The sequence below is a fragment of the Coffea arabica genome, chromosome 3e, assembly GCF_036785885.1.
Source record: "Coffea arabica cultivar ET-39 chromosome 3e, Coffea Arabica ET-39 HiFi, whole genome shotgun sequence".
Classification (NCBI taxonomy): Eukaryota; Viridiplantae; Streptophyta; class Magnoliopsida; order Gentianales; family Rubiaceae; genus Coffea; species Coffea arabica.
In genome coordinates this window covers 7,283,916-7,308,462 of record NC_092315.1, presented here as the reverse complement: position 1 = coordinate 7,308,462, position 24,547 = coordinate 7,283,916, and the positions used below count along the sequence as shown (strand labels likewise).

The 24,547-nt window shown below is 38.8% G+C and overlaps 3 protein-coding genes across 5 annotated transcripts; all 3 read left to right on the top strand.

Annotated features, from left to right (window-relative positions):
- Positions 1–243: 243 nt before the first annotated feature.
- Positions 244–6,751, top strand: LOC113736695 (uncharacterized). Of its 2 annotated transcripts, XM_027263770.2 has the most exons (9): positions 244–926; positions 1,029–1,178; positions 1,700–1,819; positions 1,899–1,988; positions 3,008–3,109; positions 3,744–4,007; positions 4,767–4,931; positions 5,024–5,358; positions 5,862–6,751. In XM_027263770.2, exons 1-9 carry the CDS (start codon positions 377–379, stop codon positions 6,471–6,473), a joined length of 2,388 nt encoding a protein of 795 aa, XP_027119571.1. In that variant the 5' UTR covers positions 244–376; the 3' UTR covers positions 6,474–6,751. The 2 variants fall into 2 exon arrangements, with proteins under 2 accessions (XP_027119571.1, XP_027119572.1); XM_027263771.2 differs by lacking the exon at positions 1,029–1,178.
- Positions 6,752–15,124: 8,373 nt separating this feature from the next.
- On the top strand, positions 15,125–21,338 carry LOC140038941 (uncharacterized). 2 transcript variants are annotated; one of them, XM_072084618.1, is made up of 9 exons: positions 15,125–15,696; positions 15,803–15,952; positions 16,441–16,584; positions 16,659–16,730; positions 17,237–17,314; positions 18,912–19,013; positions 19,547–19,813; positions 20,526–20,857; positions 21,180–21,338. In XM_072084618.1, exons 1-9 carry the CDS (start codon positions 15,132–15,134, stop codon positions 21,213–21,215), a joined length of 1,746 nt encoding a protein of 581 aa, XP_071940719.1. In that variant the 5' UTR covers positions 15,125–15,131; the 3' UTR covers positions 21,216–21,338. The 2 variants fall into 2 exon arrangements, with proteins under 2 accessions (XP_071940719.1, XP_071940718.1); XM_072084617.1 differs by having other exon boundaries at positions 16,659–16,736.
- On the top strand, positions 21,227–22,886 carry LOC140038343 (uncharacterized). The gene is made up of 3 exons (XM_072083675.1): positions 21,227–21,344; positions 21,437–21,771; positions 22,275–22,886. The coding sequence occupies exons 1-3, from the start codon at positions 21,227–21,229 to the stop codon at positions 22,884–22,886; spliced, it is 1,065 nt and encodes a 354-aa protein (XP_071939776.1).
- The last annotated feature ends 1,661 nt before the right edge of the window (positions 22,887–24,547 follow it).

The window sequence follows — 24,547 nt, the reverse complement described above, 5'->3', positions numbered from 1 at the left end:
CAGTGGCGGAGACTTATTAATTTAGATATATGGCCATGGAATACGATATATTTAGCCTAATTTGGAGTCCAATCTGAGTTAACTGCAAAAGAAATGTGTTTTTATTTATAGAATTATTTTTTGTGAAGATATGCCAAAGAAGAAAGGAATAATGATGTCAAAACCATTTATATATGACTGCAAAGAATTCTGGAGAACTAGTTCCAAATCGATCCTCCGAAACTTGGAATAGACAAAAGAAAAGAAGGTTCGCAGAATTCAAAAAATGGATTTGGCAGACCTTTTTACTTTTTCTTGCACATAATACATTGTCAGAGCTTTAAGACATTGTATAGACAATACGTGGAATCACAAGAAACAGCACATCTCTAAGAAAATGAGCGAAATCAAACAAGAACAACCTATGGAATTTGATATAGATAATTTGTTTGAATGGACCATGAAGAAAAACTGGAAGGAAGTCCTGAATGTATGCAGGAACAACCCCTCTGCTTGTATGGCTAAGCTAACTAAATCAGAAGATACAGCTTTGCACATTGCTGTCTCAAGTTTCCATGCAGATCAAATTGATGCTAATGGACAAGCAAAAGTTGTAAGCGATCTTGTTGAATCACTACCGCCGGATCAGGCAGTCGAGATACTTAAAGTGCAAAATGACAAAGGAGACACACCTCTACATCTAGCTGCAGCACTTGGAAGTGCCACAATCTGCATTTGTATAGCCAGGAAGGATCATGTGCTCATCAGTGAGCGCAATCTGAAGGGTGAAACTCCATTGTTCATGGCAGCTCATCATGGCAAAATGGAGGCTTTTCTGCAGCTACATAAGCTCTACAGAAAGAGTGCAGAAGAACCAGATGATCGGCTGTATAGAAGGAATGATGGGGATACCATTCTGCACTCGGCCATATCTGGAGAGTACTTCGGTAAGAACCATGCAAGTCAGGCTTTCTTTTCACTCAAAAGTGCGTAAAAAATACCATTTCAGCTTAGAATGACCTAAGATCTAAAAAATTCCTACATGACAGCATTGGCATATCAGATAATTAGCTATAACCACAAACTTGTCCGTTCGATCAATCAAGAAGGCTTTTCTCCTCTCCACATCCTTGCCAGGAAACCAAATGTATTCGAGAGCAGCAGCAATCTTCGTCTCTTTGATCGGATAATCTATCGCTGTAAGAATGTCCATCCGGAGAATTCTAAAATTTTAATATCTTTCTAATTTGATGCTTTCTTCTTTTTTTTTGAGTGGACCTATATTGTTCATAATATGGCGCCTTTATCTTTCCTCCGGACCTGTGCATTATCTAACTTGCCTAAAATCTCAATAACCCAACTATAGTTAAATTTTCTCCTTTCTCTTCTTTTCTCCAGCCCGCATTCTCAAAATTTTTCTTGCTTTTATTCCCCAGTACATGATCTTCAAAGTTCCTGAAACCTTTGTCCTTTTGAGACATTATCAATCTTTCATGTAATTTCCAGCAGGCTTGTGGATTTTAAGCGCTTTTCTAGGGGAAGAAATTTTAACATGTACGGTTCAGTGTATAGTTTATTAGACGTCTTTTCTGTTGGTCATTTGATGAGCTGAAATTGCTTTCAACCCTTTGCTAATCTATTGTTCTCAATCACAGAATGTTATTCTGAATATCTCCTCAAATTTAACTTCCACTAAAATTGCAACTATATTGTTTATAAGGTGTACTTGTTCGTGAGCTAAAGAAGCAGAAATTCAAGGATAGTGGTATTAACTATCCAGATAACTACCAGACATGTGTGAAGTTCATTCATCTACCCTGGGCTGCATTCAGGACAATTAGTAAGTTTGATAACCACATCCCCGACTTTTCTGTTTTTAACTTCTAACTGCTTCTAAATGGAGAAATACTTGTTTGCAGCTGCTCTTGGAAAAGATTGTGGCCCTAGACAAGAACCAGGCAGTAAAGCAGATGCAGAGAATCCAAAAAATGAAGAGGAGGAACATCAAGGTCTATAGTGTGCCTTCATTGACTTCTAGCAGTTTCAGAATTGTTTGAACTTGCTTTTCGTAACGTAGTTAGACATAAAATCAAGACTCTATTTATATGCAGACCATGGAAAAACGAAAGGCTTCTAAATTTTGAATAATTGATAAAGTTGGCAGAGTATAACAGCAAAAATTAACAGAAAACCATAACAAGCACATAGTATCAGTAGCCAGACAGTTGATAATTTCCACTGATACATGACATATGAGAAATTTCTGAGGCCTAAGCTGTTCTGGCATTTTTCTATGCAATCAATCACCTAACTGATATTTTTGCACAAAAATATCATGCTAACGGTAATTACACATTTTCACACCATGTGCTGCTTGTCTCTGGGCACATAAATTCAATTAGTCCTCTTTCTTTCTTTTCTTTTCTTTTTTTTCAGAATCAAGGACTTCAAAATAGAAAACCTTTTTTTTTCTTTGCTCTCCTCATTTGCTGATGATCCAAATCTTGGTTGATAGTTTTATCTCTGGTTGGCATAATTTTAAATATTTTCACTCTTCATGAATTACTCGTATCACTTGAGCCATTGCCTGCAAGATAGCAGGTATTATAAATTTTATTATCTTATATTGGACAATGAAGCTTATCAACATGGAGGAAACCTGCAATCATGTTGAAGTCACATAACTATCAATATCCAAGGGAACATCTCTTTTTGGCTTCGAGGTATCGTTTAGGACTAAATGCAACTGGTGTCCAGGACTACATTTCTTTCAGTAGTATTTGACCTTTGATTTTCTGATCCAGGAAATGAATGGCAAAAGAGTTTGCCTGATTATCAGCCTAAATTACATAAATTTCTAAACATGTTTGTTCCACTTGAGCAATTAAACAAGAGCATACAGGAAATTATGAAAAATGTGGGCTGGATGCCATGTTATACCATGCTTTATATGTTAATGCAGGTGCGTGACTTTATAGCTTATTATTTGGTTTCATAAACTAATCACTTGCAAATGTCAAACAAGCAGAAAAAGAGCTCAAAGATGAACACCCGTTTCCAGAGAACTATACCACCTGCATTCAGTTGTTCAAATTTGCAATGAACGTTGTACTGGTTGTGTTGGGAATTGGTAAGTATCACTCTTCAATTAATTGCAGTTATGTCATACGCAATTCAGAAGCATTCTTTTCCAGATAATATCCCTGCCTCAAACTGAGAAAAAAGAAAAGCAACAAAAAACTTAGCAAAAGCAGAGTCTATGCATACTCATAGACTTGTAGGGATGTTTTTAAAACTGAATTTGACTGCAATACCTGTGCTTATAGCTTGTTTACGACATGTAGCAAAGAAATTCAGGCCTTCCAATAAAATTGAAAGCTGTTTTGTTTTGCTAACTTAAGTGTAATAGACCAGAAGATGGTTCCGTTTTTTAGTGTAAGAGATCAGCTTAGTCGAATTTATATCATAACAGTTCATACTCGACCAGAAACTTTGAAAAACCATTGTGAAGTTGCTGATGTAGTTTTTGGTCAAAAGAATGGTTTTTGGTTTATTACTGAACATCTGACCAAATTCCAAAAGAAGACAATTTTAGAAGGCCTTTTAGGAAAATTTCCATCCTTTTTGTTTCATCTACAAATATTAGGCTTCAACGTACATCTGTTATCAACTAATGGCACCACGCAATTGATTGGTTTACCATCTGCAGTTGTTTTTAGTGGAAAGCAAGTCTAACAATGTTTGGAATGTTTCCATGCAAGCAGGCATTTGGAAAATCAGTAAGATTAGGGAGAAGAAAGAGAGGCACAAGTGGGCTGTTCAGGTAATGGATAAATTGATTGAGCATGAAGCCAATTACAAGTACAGTCACAATGGAGGCAGACCTGTAGACAATGTGGAACAGATGTATCCTGAAAGAATTAAGCCTCCTTCTACACCGCCACCTGAACATGATACTTATTCAAGTTCGGAAGATACTGGAAGCAAATCCAAAGACAAGCAGGAACACGAAGATGGGATTAAACTAGGTAAAACTTTCGAGATATATGTGAACACTAGCTCTATAAACCACATGCATCAATTGAAAAATTGGAGTGTCGTGTGAATAGCTGAACGTTAGAAAAGGCTCAGTTTTAATATCTAAATTGCCAAACTACTTGTCTGCTTAGTTGTAATCATAAGGGTAATGATATTCATGCTGTCTTTAGCTTCTTGAACATCCCTACTATACAAGCTTGTCATTTGGCGTAACAAGCAATGAAAGGGTGTGCAGATTTTGGAAGTGTGAATATTACTACCTGATGATATCGTTATAAAGCTAAAGTTTGCTTGTTTCAAGAAGTTATGGTACAGATAAAAAGTAGTTCCTGCTTTTCTGTGATCTATCTAAATAAGTCATACAGGCCAACAACAGTTCATGCTTCCGACATCTTTGGCAGTCAATCAACTTCCAACCATGTTAAGAATTAGCCTCATCAAAAATGATTATGTGACCAGGATTTGAGAAACTCTAATGTTTTATACTGAATTTCCCCATATTGATCTTTTCCACCTCACCTTCCATAATGCCTTTTTCATCCAAGATATATTTATCCAACCGACGAGTTTCTTAAGCAACTCTACGTTTCAGTTACACATACTTTTGAACAAGACGGAGTAAATGTGAGTAGCATGCTTAAGTAGCCAATAGGCAAGGAAAGAACATAGCTTGAACAGGTAGATCTTACGAGGCAAATTACAGGGATGGGTATCAATTATTCCACTCACAAATGACGTACTTGTATCAGATGCCCAAACAAAGGATGTTAAGGAGACACGAATAGTAGCAGCAAACATGGATATAAAAGAAACGGTGAAAAAAATCCTGGAAACCTTTCCGGCGATCATTCAAGATTTGGATGCGAATGCCAAGAATGCCCTGCTCTTGACAGTTAACCTCGCTAAGATGCAAGGTAAGAGATAGCATGAAACATGAAAGCTCATAAAAGCAAATTTCAGATATAGACACTAATTGATCCACTGACAAATTACGTAACTGTATCAGATCCCACAACCAAGGATGTTAAGAAGGAGACACCAATACTACTTGCAGCAAAGATGGGTGTAACAGAAGTCGTAAAAAAAATCCTGGAAACCTTTCCTGTTGCCATTCAAGACTTGGATGCAAATGAGAAGAATGCCCTGCTCTTAGCCGTTGAGAACAGGCAAAACAAGGTATTTGATTTGCTAATGATGATGAAACTCCCCGAGTTTGTGCTTTATCAAGTTGATAATGAAGGAAATAGTGCGTTGCATCTGGCTGCTAAGTTCCAAGAACACCAACCTTGGCGAATTCCAGGTGCTGCATTGCAGATGCAGTGGGAAATCAAGTGGTATAAGGTATATGTATATTAGCTAATTTTTCCAAGCTGAGAATATGCCCTGATAATCCCTAGCTAAAATCATAATGTGACAACTTCATCATTGGCTTTATGTTCTTGTTTTGTTCATATAATATTATAAGATCTTCCTTTGTAGAATGTGGTAACCATCTCACATTAACTCAAAGTATATTGTTGTGTATTCTGTTAATCTCTGGGTACATAATAATTGTTTTGTAAATATTTCTCAATTAGGCATACAAACATTTGGCTGCTGTTTTAAATTTTTTTTCATAAATGCATCCGAGAGGAAGTTAGTTTCCAATGATTGCCCCTCTTTACTGCCATAGATAAAAGAACTTCAAAATCTAGTTTTTCTCTTAAGCATTGCGCTAGTACATTTTTTAGTCTATTGTTTTTGGCGTGATATGTTTTCTCCTATTCAGACCTTTCTTCAAAACATACATGTGTGGCTTAAACATCTAACATCCAGAGATTAACAGAGGTTGTTTGCTAATGCAGCATGTCAAGCACTCCATGCCGCCACAATGTTTCATCCAGTACAACAAGAAAGGTGAGACTGCAGGAAAAATTTTCATGAAGACACATGAAAAACTAGTAAAAGATGGAAGTAAGTGGATGATCAAAACCTCCGAATCATGCTCTCTGGTGGCAGCACTCATTGCAACAGTGGCATTTGCTACCTCATCAACAATTCCAGGTGGTCCTGATCAAAAGTCTGGTCATCCAGTTCTCGAAAAACAACCTGCATTCAATGTTTTTTCTGTTGCTTCACTTGTTGCTCTCTGCTTCTCTGTGACTGCCCTGGTGTTTTTTCTAGCTATCCTTACCTCAAGATGCCAGAAAAAGGACTTCAAAAAGAGTTTGCCAAGGAAGCTTTTATTTGGATTAACCTCACTATTCACCTCCATATCTGCAGTACTGGTCTCGTTCTGTGCAGGACATTTCTTCATGCTCAGCGATCAAATCCATAGTGCAGCACTTCCCCTCTATGCTGTAGCATGTCTACCAATAACCTTTTTTGCTTTTGCACAGCTACCATTATACTTTGATCTCTTATGGTCAATCATCCGAAAGGTTCCTGTTCGTAGCTACAAGGTATACTACCATTAGTGTTTTCCTGGCTAATCTCCTTAAAGTTTGTTTTCAGTTTTAAGGACATATCTGTTACTTTTGGAGCTTGGGTTCTGTTTTTGCTCTGATTATTTTGGAGCAATAGTTTCGTGTACATTTTGTTTTTCAGTATTTGATGTGTTTGATGTACTTGGATAAGACAGTCTGTTGAGTGTTCATGGTACTGTGACCATGGTTCAAAGCCGTGGTCACTGTCGTAGTCGTGGCCTGGATCGTTCGACATAAATCTCGATATATCGATTGCGATCTCGATGAAAGGCAAATTTTTAAAACATTTAATATTCTAAAAATTGTAAAAAAAAATGATAAACAAAAATAATAAAAAATTAGCAAAAATAATAAAAATTTGAATTAATTCGAGATGACTCATATGCTTGATGCAATCATATGTGTCATTTTACTTGAATTAGCTTTTGATTCACTAGAAAATTATTGACCACTTCTGAAACCGAATCATTCCAATTAATCATATCTCTAAAGGTGGTTTATGTATCAACTTGAGAGCCTGTGTCAAGCACTCATTTATATAGCAATTATCACAGTGATCTTTAAGTTGGGATTTCATGATAAACTAATAAAACCTATTTGCAGTAGTAGACTGTATGGAATATATAATACTCTGTTTATTATCTCTTCAGAACACAGCCAACATTGTAATTTCTCCTTAATTCATAATGTGACGTCGATAGAAATAGACCAGAATGGACTGTGTCTACGTCGAAAGAATGGACTGAAAAGAATATCTAACCTGCTCTTGTAGAGCAGCAGAGGTGGGCAATCATGGTGTACAGCAGTGTTGAAGAGAAGCTGTGAAATTGAACTTCTGAAATCTTAAATTCATCATTCATACCCCACAAAAGAACACTAACAGAATGATCAACCAGGTTTTCCATTTTTACTTGTTATTGTCAAATTTTCAATTTCCCTGATCTAAACAAACTTATTGATGGAGACCATGCTTGTCCTTGGAACTAATACGTTATTATATGAATTATCCAATGAACATAGAAAAGCCTAAATTATCCAACGAACATAGAAGAGCCGAAGGACAAGGGTCAAAAGCATGGTTCAAAGACTCGCGACCGCGACCGTGACCGTGACCGTGACTGCGATCGCGACCGTGTAATGAAGTAGGGATATAAAGGAGTAAAGGCGTGAAGTGGCAACAAAGGAAAGCGCGATCAAGCAGAGAGGAAAGAAGAGAAGACGCGGATTGAAGAATTCAGACAGCAAGTGGGCACGAAGTAAATAAAGGCGTGATAACAAAAAGGGAGAAGGCGCCAGGAGACCGCAAAGGCGCGAGCAAGAAAGCACGCTCATTCTGGGTTCACGTCCTTCTTGCTGCAAGTGGACAGGAGAATCTAGAAGATTCACTCACACGCAATTTCTATGTCATTAGCTAGTGGGCAAGTTAGTTAGGATAGATTACTATAAATATTACGATCATGCAATTGTTATTGGTAGAGAAAATTCCTGAATTGTAATCAGAAGGAGAATATCCTTTCTGTTATCCTTTCTTTAAGTTCTTCCTGCATTCTTTCTCATCTTCTTCTTTTCCCGCCAATTTCTTTTTCTGTAAGCAAGTTGAAGTTGTTCAATAAAAGTTCAATTGTCCCTGGAATTCATTCAGCTTGAGTATAATTCGTGTTCTTATCATTTGAGTACATACATTCCTCACCAAACACCATTTTTAGGTTCTGTACCACAACAGTGGTATCAGAGCTGTGTTGCGAGCCATAGGGATGACAAAAAACCAGGACGAAAATCTGAGAAGAGAGGTCGTGGAATTAGGGAGTGTGGTCAGGACCTTTACCAACAAAAGTGAGGGAGTAGAACAGGCCATGAGGACGATGGAGTTTAGACAGGATGCTACTGAAAAGCTACTGAAAGGATTGGATCAGAAATATGAGGGCCTGATGAACATGATGGCTCAGTTGGTGGCCAAGATCAGTGACCAGGGGAAGGGACCAGAAGGCAGTAGTAGCTCAAAAAGGGAAGATCGATCAAATGAATCCAGGATGGAGCCACCAAAAGAAGTAGGTAGTAGGAGAGAGGCCAGAGTCCATGGTAGATTGCCAAAAATGGATCTGCCAATTTTTGATGGAGACAATCCAAGGGAGTGGATCAGGAAGGCTAACAAGTATTTCAAACTACATGAGATAGAGGAGGATTTGAGGGCTGAGGTTGCTGAACTCTATTTCAGAGACAGAGCAGACATCTGGTTCCATGGAGTTTTTCATGGAAGGGAGGCTATTCCCTGGTCAGAATTATCCACTGCTCTATGCATCAGATTTGGAGAGGGCAGTCCAGAAGAGGCCATCGAAGAATTCAATAAGCTGGTGCAGGCAGGATCTGTGGCTGAATACTTGGAGAGATTCGAAATGCTCAAAGCCCTGGTAATGCCTTCTCTGCCTCACTTGTCTGATTCATATTATAAGGCATGTTTTATGAGTGGACTGAAAGAGGAAATAGTCAATATGGTGAAAATATCTAAACCTGAAACCTTAGCTGTTGCCATTGAAATAGCAAAACTCCAAGAAAAAAACCTCAAAGCAATCCAAAAAATGCAGAAACCTGTCAATACCAGTTTCAATAGCCAAAAAATCCACAGCAAGACTACACCCCACACCAAATGGAACCAAAACTACCCCAAACACACCAACAAACCCCCTGATCAGCACACTTCCAACCAGAACCTATTTAAAAAAATAACCCCCACAGAATACAATCACAGGAGGGAAAAGGGGCTATGTTATAGATGTGCAGAACCTTATACCTTGGGGCATGTTTGCAAACAAGCCCATGCACATTTACTGTTGGCTGATGAGGATGAAGACATGGAGAAGGGTAGGGAACCAGAGGAGGAAGTTTTCTGTGACTGCATTAATGGAGGTCTGGCAGGGGAACACATAGAAGTATCAATTCATGCCCTGGCAGGAGGAGCAAGGCACAAAACGATAAGGCTGAGGGGTCATGTTAAGGAAAGGCAAGTCACTGCACTGATTGATAGTGGCAGTACCCATTGCTTCTTGGATGAGCAGCTGGCAAAGGAGTTGAAACTGTGTACACAGGGGCCAACTTTAATAGTCAATGTGGCTAATGGTGAGAAAGTGGACTCCAAGGGACTGGATAAGCCTATGCAGTGGGAGATGCAGGGGCATCAGTTCCAACATACCTTCAACACTTTGAGGTTGGGGGGATGTGACATGATACTGGGGGTGGATTGGTTGGCCAAACACAGCCCTATAGAGTTCAATTTCATGGAACTCAGTATGAAGATCCTCAAGGGGAAGCAAGAAATAATACTGATAGGGGAGGACAGCAGCACCAAGTTGGAAATGTTCAAAGGAGGCAGGCTAGCAAAATGGCTAAGGAAGCAGGAATATGGGGTAGTAGCACAACTGGTAACAGTGGGGAAAGAGGAAAGACCAGGACAGATACCCATTGAAATCAACCATGTGCTAGATCAATACAAGGACGTCTTTGAAGAACCAAAAGGAATGCCTCCAACAAGGAGCCATGATCACCAGATTGTCCTCAAGGAGGGGGCCAGGCCCTTCCAGGTGAGACCATACAGGTGCCCCTACGTGCAGAAGTCAGAAATTGAGAAATTGGTGAAGGAAATGCTGGAGCTGGGCATCATACAACCCAGCAGCAGCCCATTTGCTTCCCCAGTGCTACTGGTTAAGAAAAAAGATGGGACATGGAGGTTCTGTGTAGACTACAGGCAGTTGAATGAGCTGACAGTGAAGAACAAATTCCTCATGCCCCTGATTGAAGAGTTAATAGATGAACTGCATGGGGCCAAGTATTTCACAAAAATAGATCTGAGGGCAGGATACTTTCAGATCAGGGTCAAAGTGGAAGACATACCAAAAACAGCTTTCAGGACTCATCAAGGACTCTATGAATTCAAGGTCATGCCATTTGGCTTGACCAATGCACCTGCAACCTTCCAGAGCCTGATGAATCAGGTCTTCCAGGAACAGATGAGGAAACATGTATTGGTATTCTTTGATGACATTCTGGTCTACAGCCCCACACTGGAGACACATGTGAAGCATGTGACTGAGGTAATGAGTATTCTGAGGCAACACCAGTTATTTGCCAAAATGAGTAAATGTTCTTTTGCTCAGCTACAGGTGGAATATTTAGGACACATCATATCAGCAGAGGGAGTACAGGCTGACCCTGAGAAGATAGAAGGCATGAAAAACTGGACGAGACCAACCAACATCAAGCAGCTAAGGGGATTTTTGGGCCTAACAGGGTACTATAGGAGATTTGTCAAGGGGTATGGGGCTATAGCCAGACCCCTGACAGACCTGCTCAAGAAGGACAACTTCCACTGGAGTGAAGACACAGAGCAGGCTTTCCAGCAACTGAAAGAGGCCATGTGTAGCACCCCAGTTCTAGCAGTACCTGACTTCACCCAGCCATTCATTATTGAGACTGATGCATGCTACACTGGTATAGGAGCTGTGCTAATGCAGAATAGAAGACCTATCTCCTACCTCAGTCAAGCTCTGGGACAGAAAAACATGGGGTTATCAATCTACGAAAAAGAACTACTGGCCTTGGTGACAGCTGTGACCAAATGGAGACACTACTTAGAAGGACACCATTTCATCATACATACTGACCATCAAAGCCTGAAGTATCTCCTGGAGCAGAGGATCACTACCCCACTCCAACAGAAATGGCTCACTAAATTGTTGGGGTTGAGCTACGAGATCCATTACAAAAAAGGTAAGGATAACCTGGCTGCTGATGCACTGTCTAGACAGGGCAGGGAAGAAATAGGGGAGTGCACAGCTATATCATGTGCAGTGCCAACCTGGGTACAGGAGGTGATAGAGAGTTACAAGGGGGATGAATGGACTCAGAAGACCATAGCTCTGGTGTTATTAACCCCCACACTGGCACCTGACTACTCATACCAGGATGGCATTCTCAGGTTCAAGAAGAGGCTAGTAGTAGGGGGACAAGGTGATACCAGAAGGAAGTTAATCACTGCACTACACGATTCCCAAGTTGGAGGACACTCAGGCATTCAGGCCAGCTACATGAGGGCCAAACAGCTATTTTATTGGCCAGGAATGTACCAGGAAATCAAGAAGGCAGTCCTAGAATGTGATACCTGCAGAAAATGTAAAGATGAACATGTGGCTTACCCAGGATTGCTGCAGCCACTTCCTATTCCCCAGCACTCATGGAGTCACATTTCTATGGATTTTGTTGAAGGACTACCCCAATCAGAAGGAAGGAATACTATTATGGTGGTGGTAGATAGGTTTACCAAGTATGCACACTTTATCAGTTTATCCCATCCTTTTGATGCTCCAAAAATGGCCAGACTCTTCATTGATTACATCAGTAAACTACATGGCATTCCCTATAGCATGCTCTCAGACAGAGACAGGATTTTTGTCAGTAAATTCTGGGAAGAACTATTCAGTTCATTGGGGGCCAAGTTGAACTACAACACAGCTTATCACCCTCAGACTGATGGCCAGACTGAGAGGGTGAACCAGGTGCTCGAAATGTACCTCAGGTGCTTGACTCATTTGGAACCAAAAAAGTGGAATCAGTGGTTATCTCTGGCAGAATGGTGGTACAACACTTCTCACCACACTGCCATCCAGATGACTCCTTTTGAGGCTCTATATGGTCTAGCCCCTCCCCAATTGGCTCTGGGACCTTACCTGCAATCCAGGGTAGCTGCAGTAGGAGAATACCTCAGAGAGAGGCAACAAATGGATAACATGCTGAAACAGAATTTGAAGCAGGCTCAGGAGAGAATGAAAAGGTATGCTGATGAGAAGAGGAGTGAACGAGAATTTAGTAAAGGAGATTGGGTGTATCTACGGTTGCAACCCTACAGACAAAGCTCTGTGGCCCTGAGAGGGAACACCAAGTTATCAGCAAGGTACTTTGGCCCTTACAAAGTGGAGGAAAGAATAGGAAATGTAGCTTATAGACTGGAACTGCCAAGCTCTTCAAAGGTACACCCTGTCTTCCATGTGTCGTTGCTCAAAAGAAAGGTGGGAGACAAGATCACCCCCACCCTCCATTTACCAGAAACAAATGAAAAGGGTCATTGGAGAGTGGAGCCTATTGCCATACTGGATAGGAAAATGGTGAAGAAAAAAAATGCAGCTGCCACTCAGTGGCTAGTCCACTGGTGGGGTACGGACCCTGCAGAAGCTACATGGGAGGATGCTGAGGAGATCGAAAGACAATTCCCTACCTTCCAACCTTGAGGTCAAGGTTTGCTGTGGAGGGGAAGGTATTGTAATGAAGTAGGGATATAAAGGAGTAAAGGCGTGAAGTGGCAACAAAGGAAAGCGCGATCAAGCAGAGAGGAAAGAAGAGAAGACGCGGATTGAAGAATTCAGACAGCAAGTGGGCACGAAGTAAATAAAGGCGTGATAACAAAAAGGGAGAAGGCGCCAGGAGACCGCAAAGGCGCGAGCAAGAAAGCACGCTCATTCTGGGTTCACGTCCTTCTTGCTGCAAGTGGACAGGAGAATCTAGAAGATTCACTCACACGCAATTTCTATGTCATTAGCTAGTGGGCAAGTTAGTTAGGATAGATTACTATAAATATTACGATCATGCAATTGTTATTGGTAGAGAAAATTCCTGAATTGTAATCAGAAGGAGAATATCCTTTCTGTTATCCTTTCTTTAAGTTCTTCCTGCATTCTTTCTCATCTTCTTCTTTTCCCGCCAATTTCTTTTTCTGTAAGCAAGTTGAAGTTGTTCAATAAAAGTTCAATTGTCCCTGGAATTCATTCAGCTTGAGTATAATTCGTGTTCTTATCATTTGAGTACATACATTTCTCACCAAACACCATTTTTAGGTTCTGTACCACAACAGACCGCGACCACTCCTTTGAACCATGGTCGAAAGAGAATACTCAAAATAGCAAAGGGCATATGTTTGTCAGCTATATACAAGTCTGAAAGTCACATATGAAGGATGGTGAAACTTCTGGCTAACCTATAAACAACTGACTGCTTAACATTACTTTGCATTCTCCTAGCAACTGATTTGTTGTGGACAAGTAACCTCAAAGAACGATTAGAAAGTTGTGGCTGGTGGACACCAAGATGGAATCACCCCGCTAATATGGCCAATGTCACGGCTACAATGCAATGAGTGAATATTCCTTGCAGAACAGAAGGACCAAGATCATCTCCCACACCCAATGTTAGATTTATAGGTTGTACATTTTCCATTAGTCCTTAAGGATGATACATTCACATTCCAGGACCATACAAGCCTGTCTACATACCACTGATTCCAAAAAACACCTCCATCACTCTTTTAGCCGGCAAATTACTTGAATTGATGAATGAGTTGCCAAAAAATAACTAGATGATTCGATGCGTTTCATTTACTGCTAGGAAGAAAGTGGATTAGATAATTTCCCGGTAAATAATTGATTGCTCCACCAGTGTTGTGACACATATCTTTTTTTGTTACAAAAGCCAAAAAAAAAAAAAACAAAAATCGTTGACGTGGGGAAGACAGAAGAAATGAAGCAAAACTGCAGGTGAGACAAGGGGAGCAAATGACTTGCTCTAGTGAGCTCCAAAGAATCATCTGAAGTACAATATGAGTTAGTATCAAGTTATCAACTTTACTGCACGGCTTTGCTTCTGTATTAAAAAAGTTGAGAGGATATTTGGTTCTCTTGTGAGAGTTAGTTACTAGTAAATACCATGCTTCATGGACAATATTTTTGAACTCTGCATAAATAATCCTCTACTTCCTGGTTGAGTACTAAAAAAGTTTCAGAAATTTTGAAAGTTTCTTTAGATGAGTGCCAGTGATACTTGAAAAAGACCAATCAATTTTGTGATTCGAATACTAATTGGTCTTCATCCTTTTTTTTTTTTTAAGATTCTAGTTGAGTATGCCTTCGTTCAGCATCAAGTCATGGATAACGGGTCTTCTTTATACACAGTGAAATGGGGAGAAAAAGGTCAGATAAATCAAGTGGTAAAAAGCTACATTATGCAAACAAGAAAAGAATCCATCCAGATTATACACAAAGTATTGTAGTTGAATTGAAATTTTATGATCGGATCAAATGAAGATACCTACGAATCAAATGAAGATATAGATGTGATTAAACTTTGGTATGATTTGATTGTAAGGCAAGGGTTGGTTTACTACCTAAAATGTACATTTGTTTGCTTATTCTTATGCAATGCATTAGTAGGGACTAATTGCCTATGGCCTTCCTATCTTCCTTCTTGTACCAATCTATATTAACTGCAACAGAACTGTGTGTTTTGTTTATTTATTTATTTATTTATTCGAAGAATAAGCCAAAGAAAAAAGGAATAATGATGTCGAAGCCATTCAAAACTAGAGAGAGTTCCGGAGAAAGCAGTTCCAAATTGATCCTCAGAAACTTGGAAAAGACAAAAGAGAAAATAGTTTCAAACTGATCCTCGGAAACTTAGAAACGACAAAAGAAAAGAAGGTTTCCAGAAATCAAAAAAAGGGTTTTGGTGGGCCTTTTTCTTTTTCTTGCATACGTTACAATGCTAGAGCTCTAAGACATTATATAGATGATATGAGGAATCACAAGTGACAAGAAAGAGCACACCTGGAAGAAAATGAGGAACAACAAACAATTAGAGGCTCAAAAATTTGATGTAGATGAATTATTTCAATTTACCATGAAGAAAAATTGGAAGGAAGTGCTGAGAATATGCAAGAGCTACCCTTCGGCTGCTTGCAACGCTAAGCTAACTAAATCAGAAGAGACAGCTCTGCACATTGCTGTCTCAAGTTACCATGTAGGTGAAAAGGAAGCTCATGCACTTGCAGCAACCATAGGGCAACTGGTAGAATCACTACCAGTGGGCCAGGCAGTCGAGATCCTTAAAGCGCAAAACGACAAAGGAGACACAGCTCTCCATCTAGCTGCAGCACTTGGCAGTGTCACAATCTGTGATTGTATAGCCAGGAACCGCAATCAGATTTATCGCGAGCTCATCATGATCCGCAATCGGAAGGGCGAAACACCAATGTTCTTGGCAGCTCATCACGGCCATATGGAAGCTTTTCAACTGCTTCATCAGCTCTACAATGGGAATGCAAGCGAACCAGATTATTCACTCGGTAGAAGGAATGATGGGGATACCATTCTGCACTCTGCCATATCTGGGGAATACTTTGGTAAGAATTATGCAAGTCATGCTTCCTTTTCACTCAAAGACTCAAAGTGCATAAATTTATATCATCTAAGAATCAAATGGGATCTCAACAATTTTCTCCATTACAGCATTGGCAGACCTGATAAGTATCAAATACCGCAAGCTTGTCAATTCTGTCAATGAGGAAGGCTTTTCTCCTCTCCACATCCTAGCCAGGAAGCCAAATGTATTTGAGAGCAGCAGCAATCTTCGACTCTGTGATCGAATGCTCTATCGCTGTAAGAATGTCTATCGGGAAGATTTTAGAAATTTAAACATCTCTTCAGCTAAAGCATCTATGATCTTTTTTTTTTTTTTTGGTAGGAGGCTGTTTGCCTATGTACGTTGCTTCTAACATGCTGCCTTTATCTTTCCTCTAGACCATTGCATTATCTGACTTTGCCAAAATCTCAAAATTTAACTATAGCTTAATCTTTTCCTTCCTATTCTTTTCTTCAGCTATCATTTTAAAAAGATTTTCCGGGTATTATTTTCCAGTTTCTCCAATATATGATATTCAAAGGTCCCGAAACATTTGTCATTTTGAGATATCATCAAATCTTTCTTGTAATTTCACGCAGAGTTGGTGATTTTAAACCACTTTTCTAGAGGAAGAATATTTTACATATACGGTTGAATGTATGGTTTATCATTCATCTTTCCTTTGTTCATCTAAATATCTCCTCAATTTGACTTTCACCGAAGTGCAACTGTATTTGTTTGCAAGGTGTATATGTCCCTGAGGTTAAGAACCGTCAATCCAGAAGAGGAGACCGGAGAAGTTTAGAGGCGACCGGAGAGCACTATCCCAAGAACTACCAGACGTGTGTGAACTTCATTCGTCTAATTTCGACTGCATTCTGGCTAATTGGTAGGTTTGATAACCAATCTCACACTCTACGTTGACTTCTGGCCACTTCTAAATGGACAAATACTTGTTTCCAGCTCCTCTTGGGAAAGGTCAAGATCAAGGTCAAGGTCCAGGTACAGCAGATCCAGAAGAGGGAAAAATGGAAGGTCAAGGTCTCTACTATGCCTTTAGTTACTTCCTGCAGTTTTCAAATTGTTTTGGTAAATTAAAGAATCTAGACTTCATCAAATGCAGAACATCGAGAAAAGTAACACTTAAAAATTTTGAATCATGGAAGAAAATAGCACAGTATAACAACAAAAGTTAACAAAAGTAACACTTAAAGTTTACTTATTTCCGAAGTTTTTAAAATGTTTGAACTTTTCTTCGAGCAAAATTGTTTGAACTTGTTTTTGGTAAAAGAATCTAGACTTCATCAAATAGATTTTGAATTGGAAGAAAATAGCACAGTGTAAAAACAAAACCTTACAGAATTCCATTGCTAGCTCACTACTCGTGGTATTAATTATCCGGATAACTAACTACCAGACAAGTGGAAAATTCCTTTATCTAGCTTGGACTGTAATCAGGATAGTTGGTACGTTTGATAACCACATCTCACACTCTACTTTAACTTCTGACAACTTCTTAATGGAGCAATACTTGTTTCCAGCTTCTCGTGGAGAAGATTCTGATTCCAGACAACCGGGCAGTACAGAAGACAGAGAAATTCCAATAGAGGGAAATCAAGGTCTCTACTATGCCTTTACTGATTTCCTGCAGTTTTGGAATTGTTTGAACTTGCTTTTGCTTAACAAATCTAAACCTTATGACATGCAGAACACGGAGGGAAGTAAATTTTGAATAATGGAAGAAATAAGTACAGTATAACAACAAAAAGTAACAAAAAAACCATTAAAACCTCGTAGCATCAGTAGCCTAAGGGAATATTTTCTGAGGCTCAACTTCTCCATGCCTTGTTGTATGCAATGCGATCAGCTACCTGATTTCCGCACAAAAATATCATGCTAAGAACTTCTAAATTACTAAGATGCTAGACGCATACCACAGTAACAGTAACACGGAGTTCAACACCCTTATGAGTTGCTTGTCTAATATATTTTACCTCTGTTTTGCTTAACTACTAAAAGGATCTGCATCAGTGCATCTGGTACTTACTTTCAAAAAGGAAAACATTATGTACTCATTTGTGGCCACTAGGGTATCTATGGAAGGGTGCGAACTGTGAAGATGGTATAGACTGGTTTGCTCTGTCAGCCTCGTGTCCTCCCCAGTTGTTTAAATTCATTGCAGCTCAACTTACAGGATGCATTATCTTCTGGAGAGCCATTAAATAAAATAAAACTTTTAGCAATTTAGCCACTATATATCTAACGAAATTATGAACATGTGAATTGGGCACATACTCTCATGTTTAAAATTATTTTAAAAAAATAGAGGTGCAACTTTATGTAAAGAGAGAAGGTATATCACAATTCCTAAGAGATTCATTGAAACAAAAATATAGCACTTTCATTTGTTGTTCAAATACTATAGAGAATTGTTATAACAGCTAATGCTTCTACACAGGAGTCCTTGTACTTTCAGGGATATTGTGTGTTGATGGAACCTAAGGGTTTCTTTTACCATTTTGATTTCAAATCATTCTAAAACATTAAGCTAGGAGAGGGGAGTCTGGTATTTGTGCCCATATGAATTGACATAATCCTTTTAACCTCAGAATCAAGGGCTAATATTTTTCTTTTGCTTTTCACATCTCCTAGATGACCCAATTCTCCTTGAATATTTATCTCAGGTTGACATGGTTTTAAACAAGTTCACTCTTTTCTTCATGAATTACTCATTTCATCTGAGTCACTTGCCTGAAAGATATCAGGGATCTCAAGAACTTATCCATCTTTACACAAGGCCAAATTTTTGTGATACTGTGTTCAGGTCTAATTGTACCTATCAGCGTTCTGGATTCCTACGACTATGTTCACATTGCACAATTATTATCATCCATGAATATATTGCTTTTGGCTTTGTGCTAATGTTGCGACAAAACGTTCAGGAGTACACTAATTTTAGAAGTATTTGGCCTTTGGCTGCTTCTGATTTAGGAAGAGGACTACAAAACAATTTGGCAGATTATCAACCTAAATTATTTAATCTTTTCTAAACATGTATGTTCCACATGAGCAATTATAGAATAGCTTACAAAGAATTGTGAAAAATGTAGGCTGGAAGTGATGTCATACCATGCTATACATGTTAATGCAGGTACATGATTATATAGCTCGTAATTTGTTCTCTAAACTAACCACTTGCCAATTTCAAACAAGCAGGAAAAGAGCTCAATGATGAGAACACGTTTCCACCTAACTATGCTACCTGCATTCAGTTGTTCAAATTTGCAATCAACCTTGCACTAATTATTTTCGGAATCGGTAAGCGTCGCTCTACAGTTAATTCTAGTCCTGTGATATGGAATTTTCTTTCATCCGTATTTACTTCTAGTACCATATTTTTCTGGATAGCTTCTTTCCCTGCCTCAAACTGAGAAAGAAGAAAAGCAAAGCAAGACATAGCAAAGGCATAGTTGTAGTTTGTAGGGGTATTTATGCTTGTAACATGTAAAAAGAAATACAGCTCTTTCCATTCAATTTAAAGCTGTTTTGTTTTGTTTTGAGTGTCATATATCAGCTGAGTTGAATTTATATTGTATCAGTTCATAGTCAATTACAAAGTTTCAATGCTATTCAGAAATCGCTGGGATAGTTTCGGCTCAAAGGAACAAAATCTTGTTTGTTCCTGAACATTTAACCAAATTCCAAAAAAAAAAAAAAATGCGTTTTAGGAAATTTCCATCTGTCTTGGTAAGTCTAATCATCAGGTATCGACTAATCACATTATGCAACAGATTGGTTTTCCATCTCTAACAATGTTTGGTTGATCTGCACAAATGTTTTCACGCATCCAGGCATTTGGAAGATCAGCAAGATTGCGGAGAAGAAACAGAGGCACAATAGGGCTGTTCGGATGATGGATAAATTGATTGAGAAAGAATCACGATATAAGTACAGTCACGATGGGCAAAATCCCATAAATGCTGCAGAACCGATGTATGAAGGAAGATTTGTCGTTCCAAAAGCAGCACCAGAAACACCTGATACTCCTTCAAGCTCGAAAGACAACATCCCTGCAAGCAAATCCAAAGACAAGAAAAACAAAATTGAGAGTAAACCAGGTATGGTTTCGAGATAACAGTTTAGCTCTGTCCACCTCACGTGAACAACTAAAATTTAGAAGAGACTCGACTGTAATATCTAAAATTTACATGATATTTGTCTGCTTTAGTTGTATTGGTAAGGGCAATTATATTGGCAGCATCTTTTACCCTTGTTGTGCATGCTTGTCATTTGGCCTAAAGAGCATTTAAAGTGTGCATATGAAGCTAAATATGGTCTGCGAATGTCATTACTCGATGGTGAAGTCATAAAGGTAAAGGTTGCTTGTTCCAAGAAGGTAAGGTGCAGATAAAATATAGTTCCCTCTTTCTGTAATCTACCTTAGTTAGTCATACAGGACAATGGTTCATGCTTCCAACATCTTCGGTGGTCAATTTATGCAAACATGAATAGTAAGATATGAACCATGTTGAGAGTTAGCCTCAAGAAAATTGACTCTCTAATTTGAAATTAAGAAATAATGATGTGTTACAATGAAGTTATACTTCTAGGTCCTCTCTGCCTCACCTTCCATGGTGATTTCTTCCCAAGATGATTTCTTCCATAAAATAAATGTCTTAAGCAACTCTACTTTAGATTGCACACACTTGTGCTGAAGCAAGTTAGCATAAAATCTTAGTAGCACATCAAAGTAGCTGATAGGTAAGATAAGAATTTAGCTTGAAGCTGATGGATGCCAATTAATCCACTGACATGACATACCTGTACCAGAAGCCAACCCCAAGGACGCTAAGGAGACATCAATATTACTTGCAGCAAAGATGGGTATATCAGAAATGGTGGAAAAAATCCTGAAAACCTTTCCAGTGGCCATTCAAGACTTGGATGCAAATGGGAAGAATGCCCTGCTCTTGACCGTTGAGAACAGGCAAATCAAGGTATTTGATTTATTAATGACAATGAAACTCCCGGAATTTGTGCTTTATCAAATTGACAATGAAGGAAACAGTGCAATGCATCTCGCTGCCAAGTTTCAAGAGCATAAACCTTGGCGAATTCCAGGTACCGCATTGCAGATGCAGTGGGAACTCAAGTGGTTTAAGGTACATATTAGTCCTTAGTCAATTGTTCCAAGCTGAGATTACGTTCTGATAATACCTGACTGAAATCAATCTATGACAACTTCATTGGCTTTACGTTCTTGATTCATTCTTTTATTATTAGAACTTCCTTTTTAGAATGCGGTAACCATCTCCAGTTCACTTTGTGTATTCTGTTAATTAGTCTCTCTGTACTAAATGTGAGTAGCATGCTTAAGTAGCCAATAGGCAAGGAAAGAACATAGCTTGAACAGGTAGATCTTACGAGGCAAATTACAGGGATGGGTATCAATTATTCCACTCACAAATGACGTACTTGTATCAGATGCCCAAACAAAGGATGTTAAGGAGACACGAATAGTAGCAGCAAACATGGATATAAAAGAAACGGTGAAAAAAATCCTGGAAACCTTTCCGGCGATCATTCAAGATTTGGATGCGAATGCCAAGAATGCCCTGCTCTTGACAGTTAACCTCGCTAAGATGCAAGGTAAGAGATAGCATGAAACATGAAAGCTCATAAAAGCAAATTTCAGATATAGACACTAATTGATCCACTGACAAATTACGTAACTGTATCAGATCCCACAACCAAGGATGTTAAGAAGGAGACACCAATACTACTTGCAGCAAAGATGGGTGTAACAGAAGTCGTAAAAAAAATCCTGGAAACCTTTCCTGTTGCCATTCAAGACTTGGATGCAAATGAGAAGAATGCCCTGCTCTTAGCCGTTGAGAACAGGCAAAACAAGGTATTTGATTTGCTAATGATGATGAAACTCCCCGAGTTTGTGCTTTATCAAGTTGATAATGAAGGAAATAGTGCGTTGCATCTGGCTGCTAAGTTCCAAGAACACCAACCTTGGCGAATTCCAGGTGCTGCATTGCAGATGCAGTGGGAAATCAAGTGGTATAAGGTATATGTATATTAGCTAATTTTTCCAAGCTGAGAATATGCCCTGATAATCCCTAGCTAAAATCATAATGTGACAACTTCATCATTGGCTTTATGTTCTTGTTTTGTTCATATAATATTATAAGATCTTCCTTTGTAGAATGTGGTAACCATCTCACATTAACTCAAAGTATATTGTTGTGTATTCTGTTAATCTCTGGGTACATAATAATTGTTTTGTAAATATTTCTCAATTAGGCATACAAACATTTGGCTGCTGTTTTAAATTTTTTTTCATAAATGCATCCGAGAGGAAGTTAGTTTCCAATGATTGCCCCTCTTTACTGCCATAGATAAAAGAACTTCAAAATCTAGTTTTTCTCTTAAGCATTGCGCTAGTACATTTTTTAGTCTATTGTTTTTGGCGTGATATGTTTTCTCCTATTCAGACCTTTCTTCAAAACATACATGTGTGGCTTAAACATCTAACATCCAGAGATTAACAGAGGTTGTTTGCTAATGCAGCATGTCAAGCACTCCATGCCGCCACAATGTTTCATCCAGTACAACAAGAAAGGTGAGACTGCAGGAAAAATTTTCATGAAGACACATGAAAAACTAGTAAAAGATGGAAGTAAGTGGATGATCAAAACCTCCGAATCATGCTCTCTGGTGGCAGCACTCATTGCAACAGTGGCATTTGCTACCTCATCAACAATTCCAGGTGGTCCTGATCAAAAGTCTGGTCATCCAGTTCTCGAAAAACAACCTGCATTCAATGTTTTTTCTGTTGCTTCACTTGTTGCTCTCTGCTTCTCTGTGACTGCCCTGGTGTTTTTTCTAGCTATCCTTACCTCAAGATGCCAGAAAAAGGACTTCAAAAAGAGTTTGCCAAGGAAGCTTTTATTTGGATTAACCTCACTATTCACCTCCATATCTGCAGTACTGGTCTCGTTCTGTGCAGGACATTTCTTCATGCTCAGCGATCAAATCCATAGTGCAGCACTTCCCCTCTATGCTGTAGCATGTCTACCAATAACCTTTTTTGCTTTTGCACAGCTACCATTATACTTTGATCTCTTATGGTCAATCATCCGAAAGGTTCCTGTTCGTAGCTACAAGGTATACTACCATTAGTGTTTTCCTGGCTAATCTCCTTAAAGTTTGTTTTCAGTTTTAAGGACATATCTGTTACTTTTGGAGCTTGGGTTCTGTTTTTGCTCTGATTATTTTGGAGCAATAGTTTCGTGTACATTTTGTTTTTCAGTATTTGATGTGTTTGATGTACTTGGATAAGACAGTCTGTTGAGTGTTCATGGTACTGTGACCATGGTTCAAAGCCGTGGTCACTGTCGTAGTCGTGGCCTGGATCGTTCGACATAAATCTCGATATATCGATTGCGATCTCGATGAAAGGCAAATTTTTAAAACATTTAATATTCTAAAAATTGTAAAAAAAAATGATAAACAAAAATAATAAAAAATTAGCAAAAATAATAAAAATTTGAATTAATTCGAGATGACTCATATGCTTGATGCAATCATATGTGTCATTTTACTTGAATTAGCTTTTGATTCACTAGAAAATTATTGACCACTTCTGAAACCGAATCATTCCAATTAATCATATCTCTAAAGGTGGTTTATGTATCAACTTGAGAGCCTGTGTCAAGCACTCATTTATATAGCAATTATCACAGTGATCTTTAAGTTGGGATTTCATGATAAACTAATAAAACCTATTTGCAGTAGTAGACTGTATGGAATATATAATACTCTGTTTATTATCTCTTCAGAACACAGCCAACATTGTAATTTCTCCTTAATTCATAATGTGACGTCGATAGAAATAGACCAGAATGGACTGTGTCTACGTCGAAAGAATGGACTGAAAAGAATATCTAACCTGCTCTTGCAGAGCAGCAGAGCTGGGCAATCATGGTGTACAGCAGTGTTGAAGAGAAGCTGTGAAATTGAACTTCTGAAATCTTAAATTCATCATTCATACCCCACAAAAGAACACTAACAGAATGATCAACCAGGTTTTCCATTTTTACTTGTTATTGTCAAATTTTCAATTTCCCTGATCTAAACAAACTTATTGATGGAGACCATGCTTGTCCTTGGAACTAATACGTTGTTATATGAATTATCCGATGAACATAGAAGAGCCTAAATTATCCAACGAACATAGAAGAGCCTAAGGACAAGGGTCAAAAGCATGGTTCAAAGACTCGCGACCGCGACTGCGACAGCGCCTTTGAACCATGGTCAAAAGAGAATACTCAAGATAGCAAAGGGCATATGTTTGTCAGCTGTATACAAGTCTGAAAGTCACATATGCAGGATGGTGAAACTTCTGGCTAACCTATAAACAACTGACTGCTTAACATTGCTTTGCATTCTCCTAGCAGCTCTTTTGTTGTGGACAAGTAACCTCAAAGAACGATTAGAAGGTTGAGGCTGGTGGACATCAAGATGGAATCACCCCGCTAATATAGCCAATGTGACTGCTACAATGCAATGAGTGAATATTCCTTGCAGAACAGAAGGACCAAGATCATCTCCCACACCCAACACTAGATTTGTAGGTTGTACATTTTTCATTAGTCCTTAAGGCAATGTTTTAAAAATCGGACCGTTAATTGAACCGGTGAAATGAAAGGGTCGAGGTTCAACCGGTCGGACCGGTTCAACCTCGGTTCAATGAATTTTTTAAAAAATAATTTATATAAATATATATATGTACAAAATAAGACATGTAATGGACTAATTTAATATTTTATATGATGAAAAGT

What these genes read in the sequence shown, in the direction of transcription:
- LOC113736695 (XM_027263770.2), top strand. Translation starts at nt 377, where the DNA reads ATGAGCGAAATCAAACAAGAACAACCTATGGAATTTGATATAGATAAT. An exon ending in TGATCGGATAATCTATCGCT is followed by an intron (nt 1,179 to 1,699) that starts GTAAGAATGTCC and finishes ATTGTTTATAAG; the next exon opens with GTGTACTTGTTCGTGAGCTA. An exon ending in TAACCTCGCTAAGATGCAAG is followed by an intron (nt 4,932 to 5,023) that starts GTAAGAGATAGC and finishes TAACTGTATCAG; the next exon opens with ATCCCACAACCAAGGATGTT.
- LOC140038941 (XM_072084617.1), top strand. Translation starts at nt 15,132, where the DNA reads ATGAGGAACAACAAACAATTAGAGGCTCAAAAATTTGATGTAGATGAA. An exon ending in CATATCTGGGGAATACTTTG is followed by an intron (nt 15,697 to 15,802) that starts GTAAGAATTATG and finishes TCTCCATTACAG; the next exon opens with CATTGGCAGACCTGATAAGT. An exon ending in GGGAAAAATGGAAGGTCAAG is followed by an intron (nt 16,737 to 17,236) that starts GTCTCTACTATG and finishes ACTTGTTTCCAG; the next exon opens with CTTCTCGTGGAGAAGATTCT.
- LOC140038343 (XM_072083675.1), top strand. Translation starts at nt 21,227, where the DNA reads ATGGATATAAAAGAAACGGTGAAAAAAATCCTGGAAACCTTTCCGGCG. An exon ending in TAACCTCGCTAAGATGCAAG is followed by an intron (nt 21,345 to 21,436) that starts GTAAGAGATAGC and finishes TAACTGTATCAG; the next exon opens with ATCCCACAACCAAGGATGTT. An exon ending in GGGAAATCAAGTGGTATAAG is followed by an intron (nt 21,772 to 22,274) that starts GTATATGTATAT and finishes TTGCTAATGCAG; the next exon opens with CATGTCAAGCACTCCATGCC.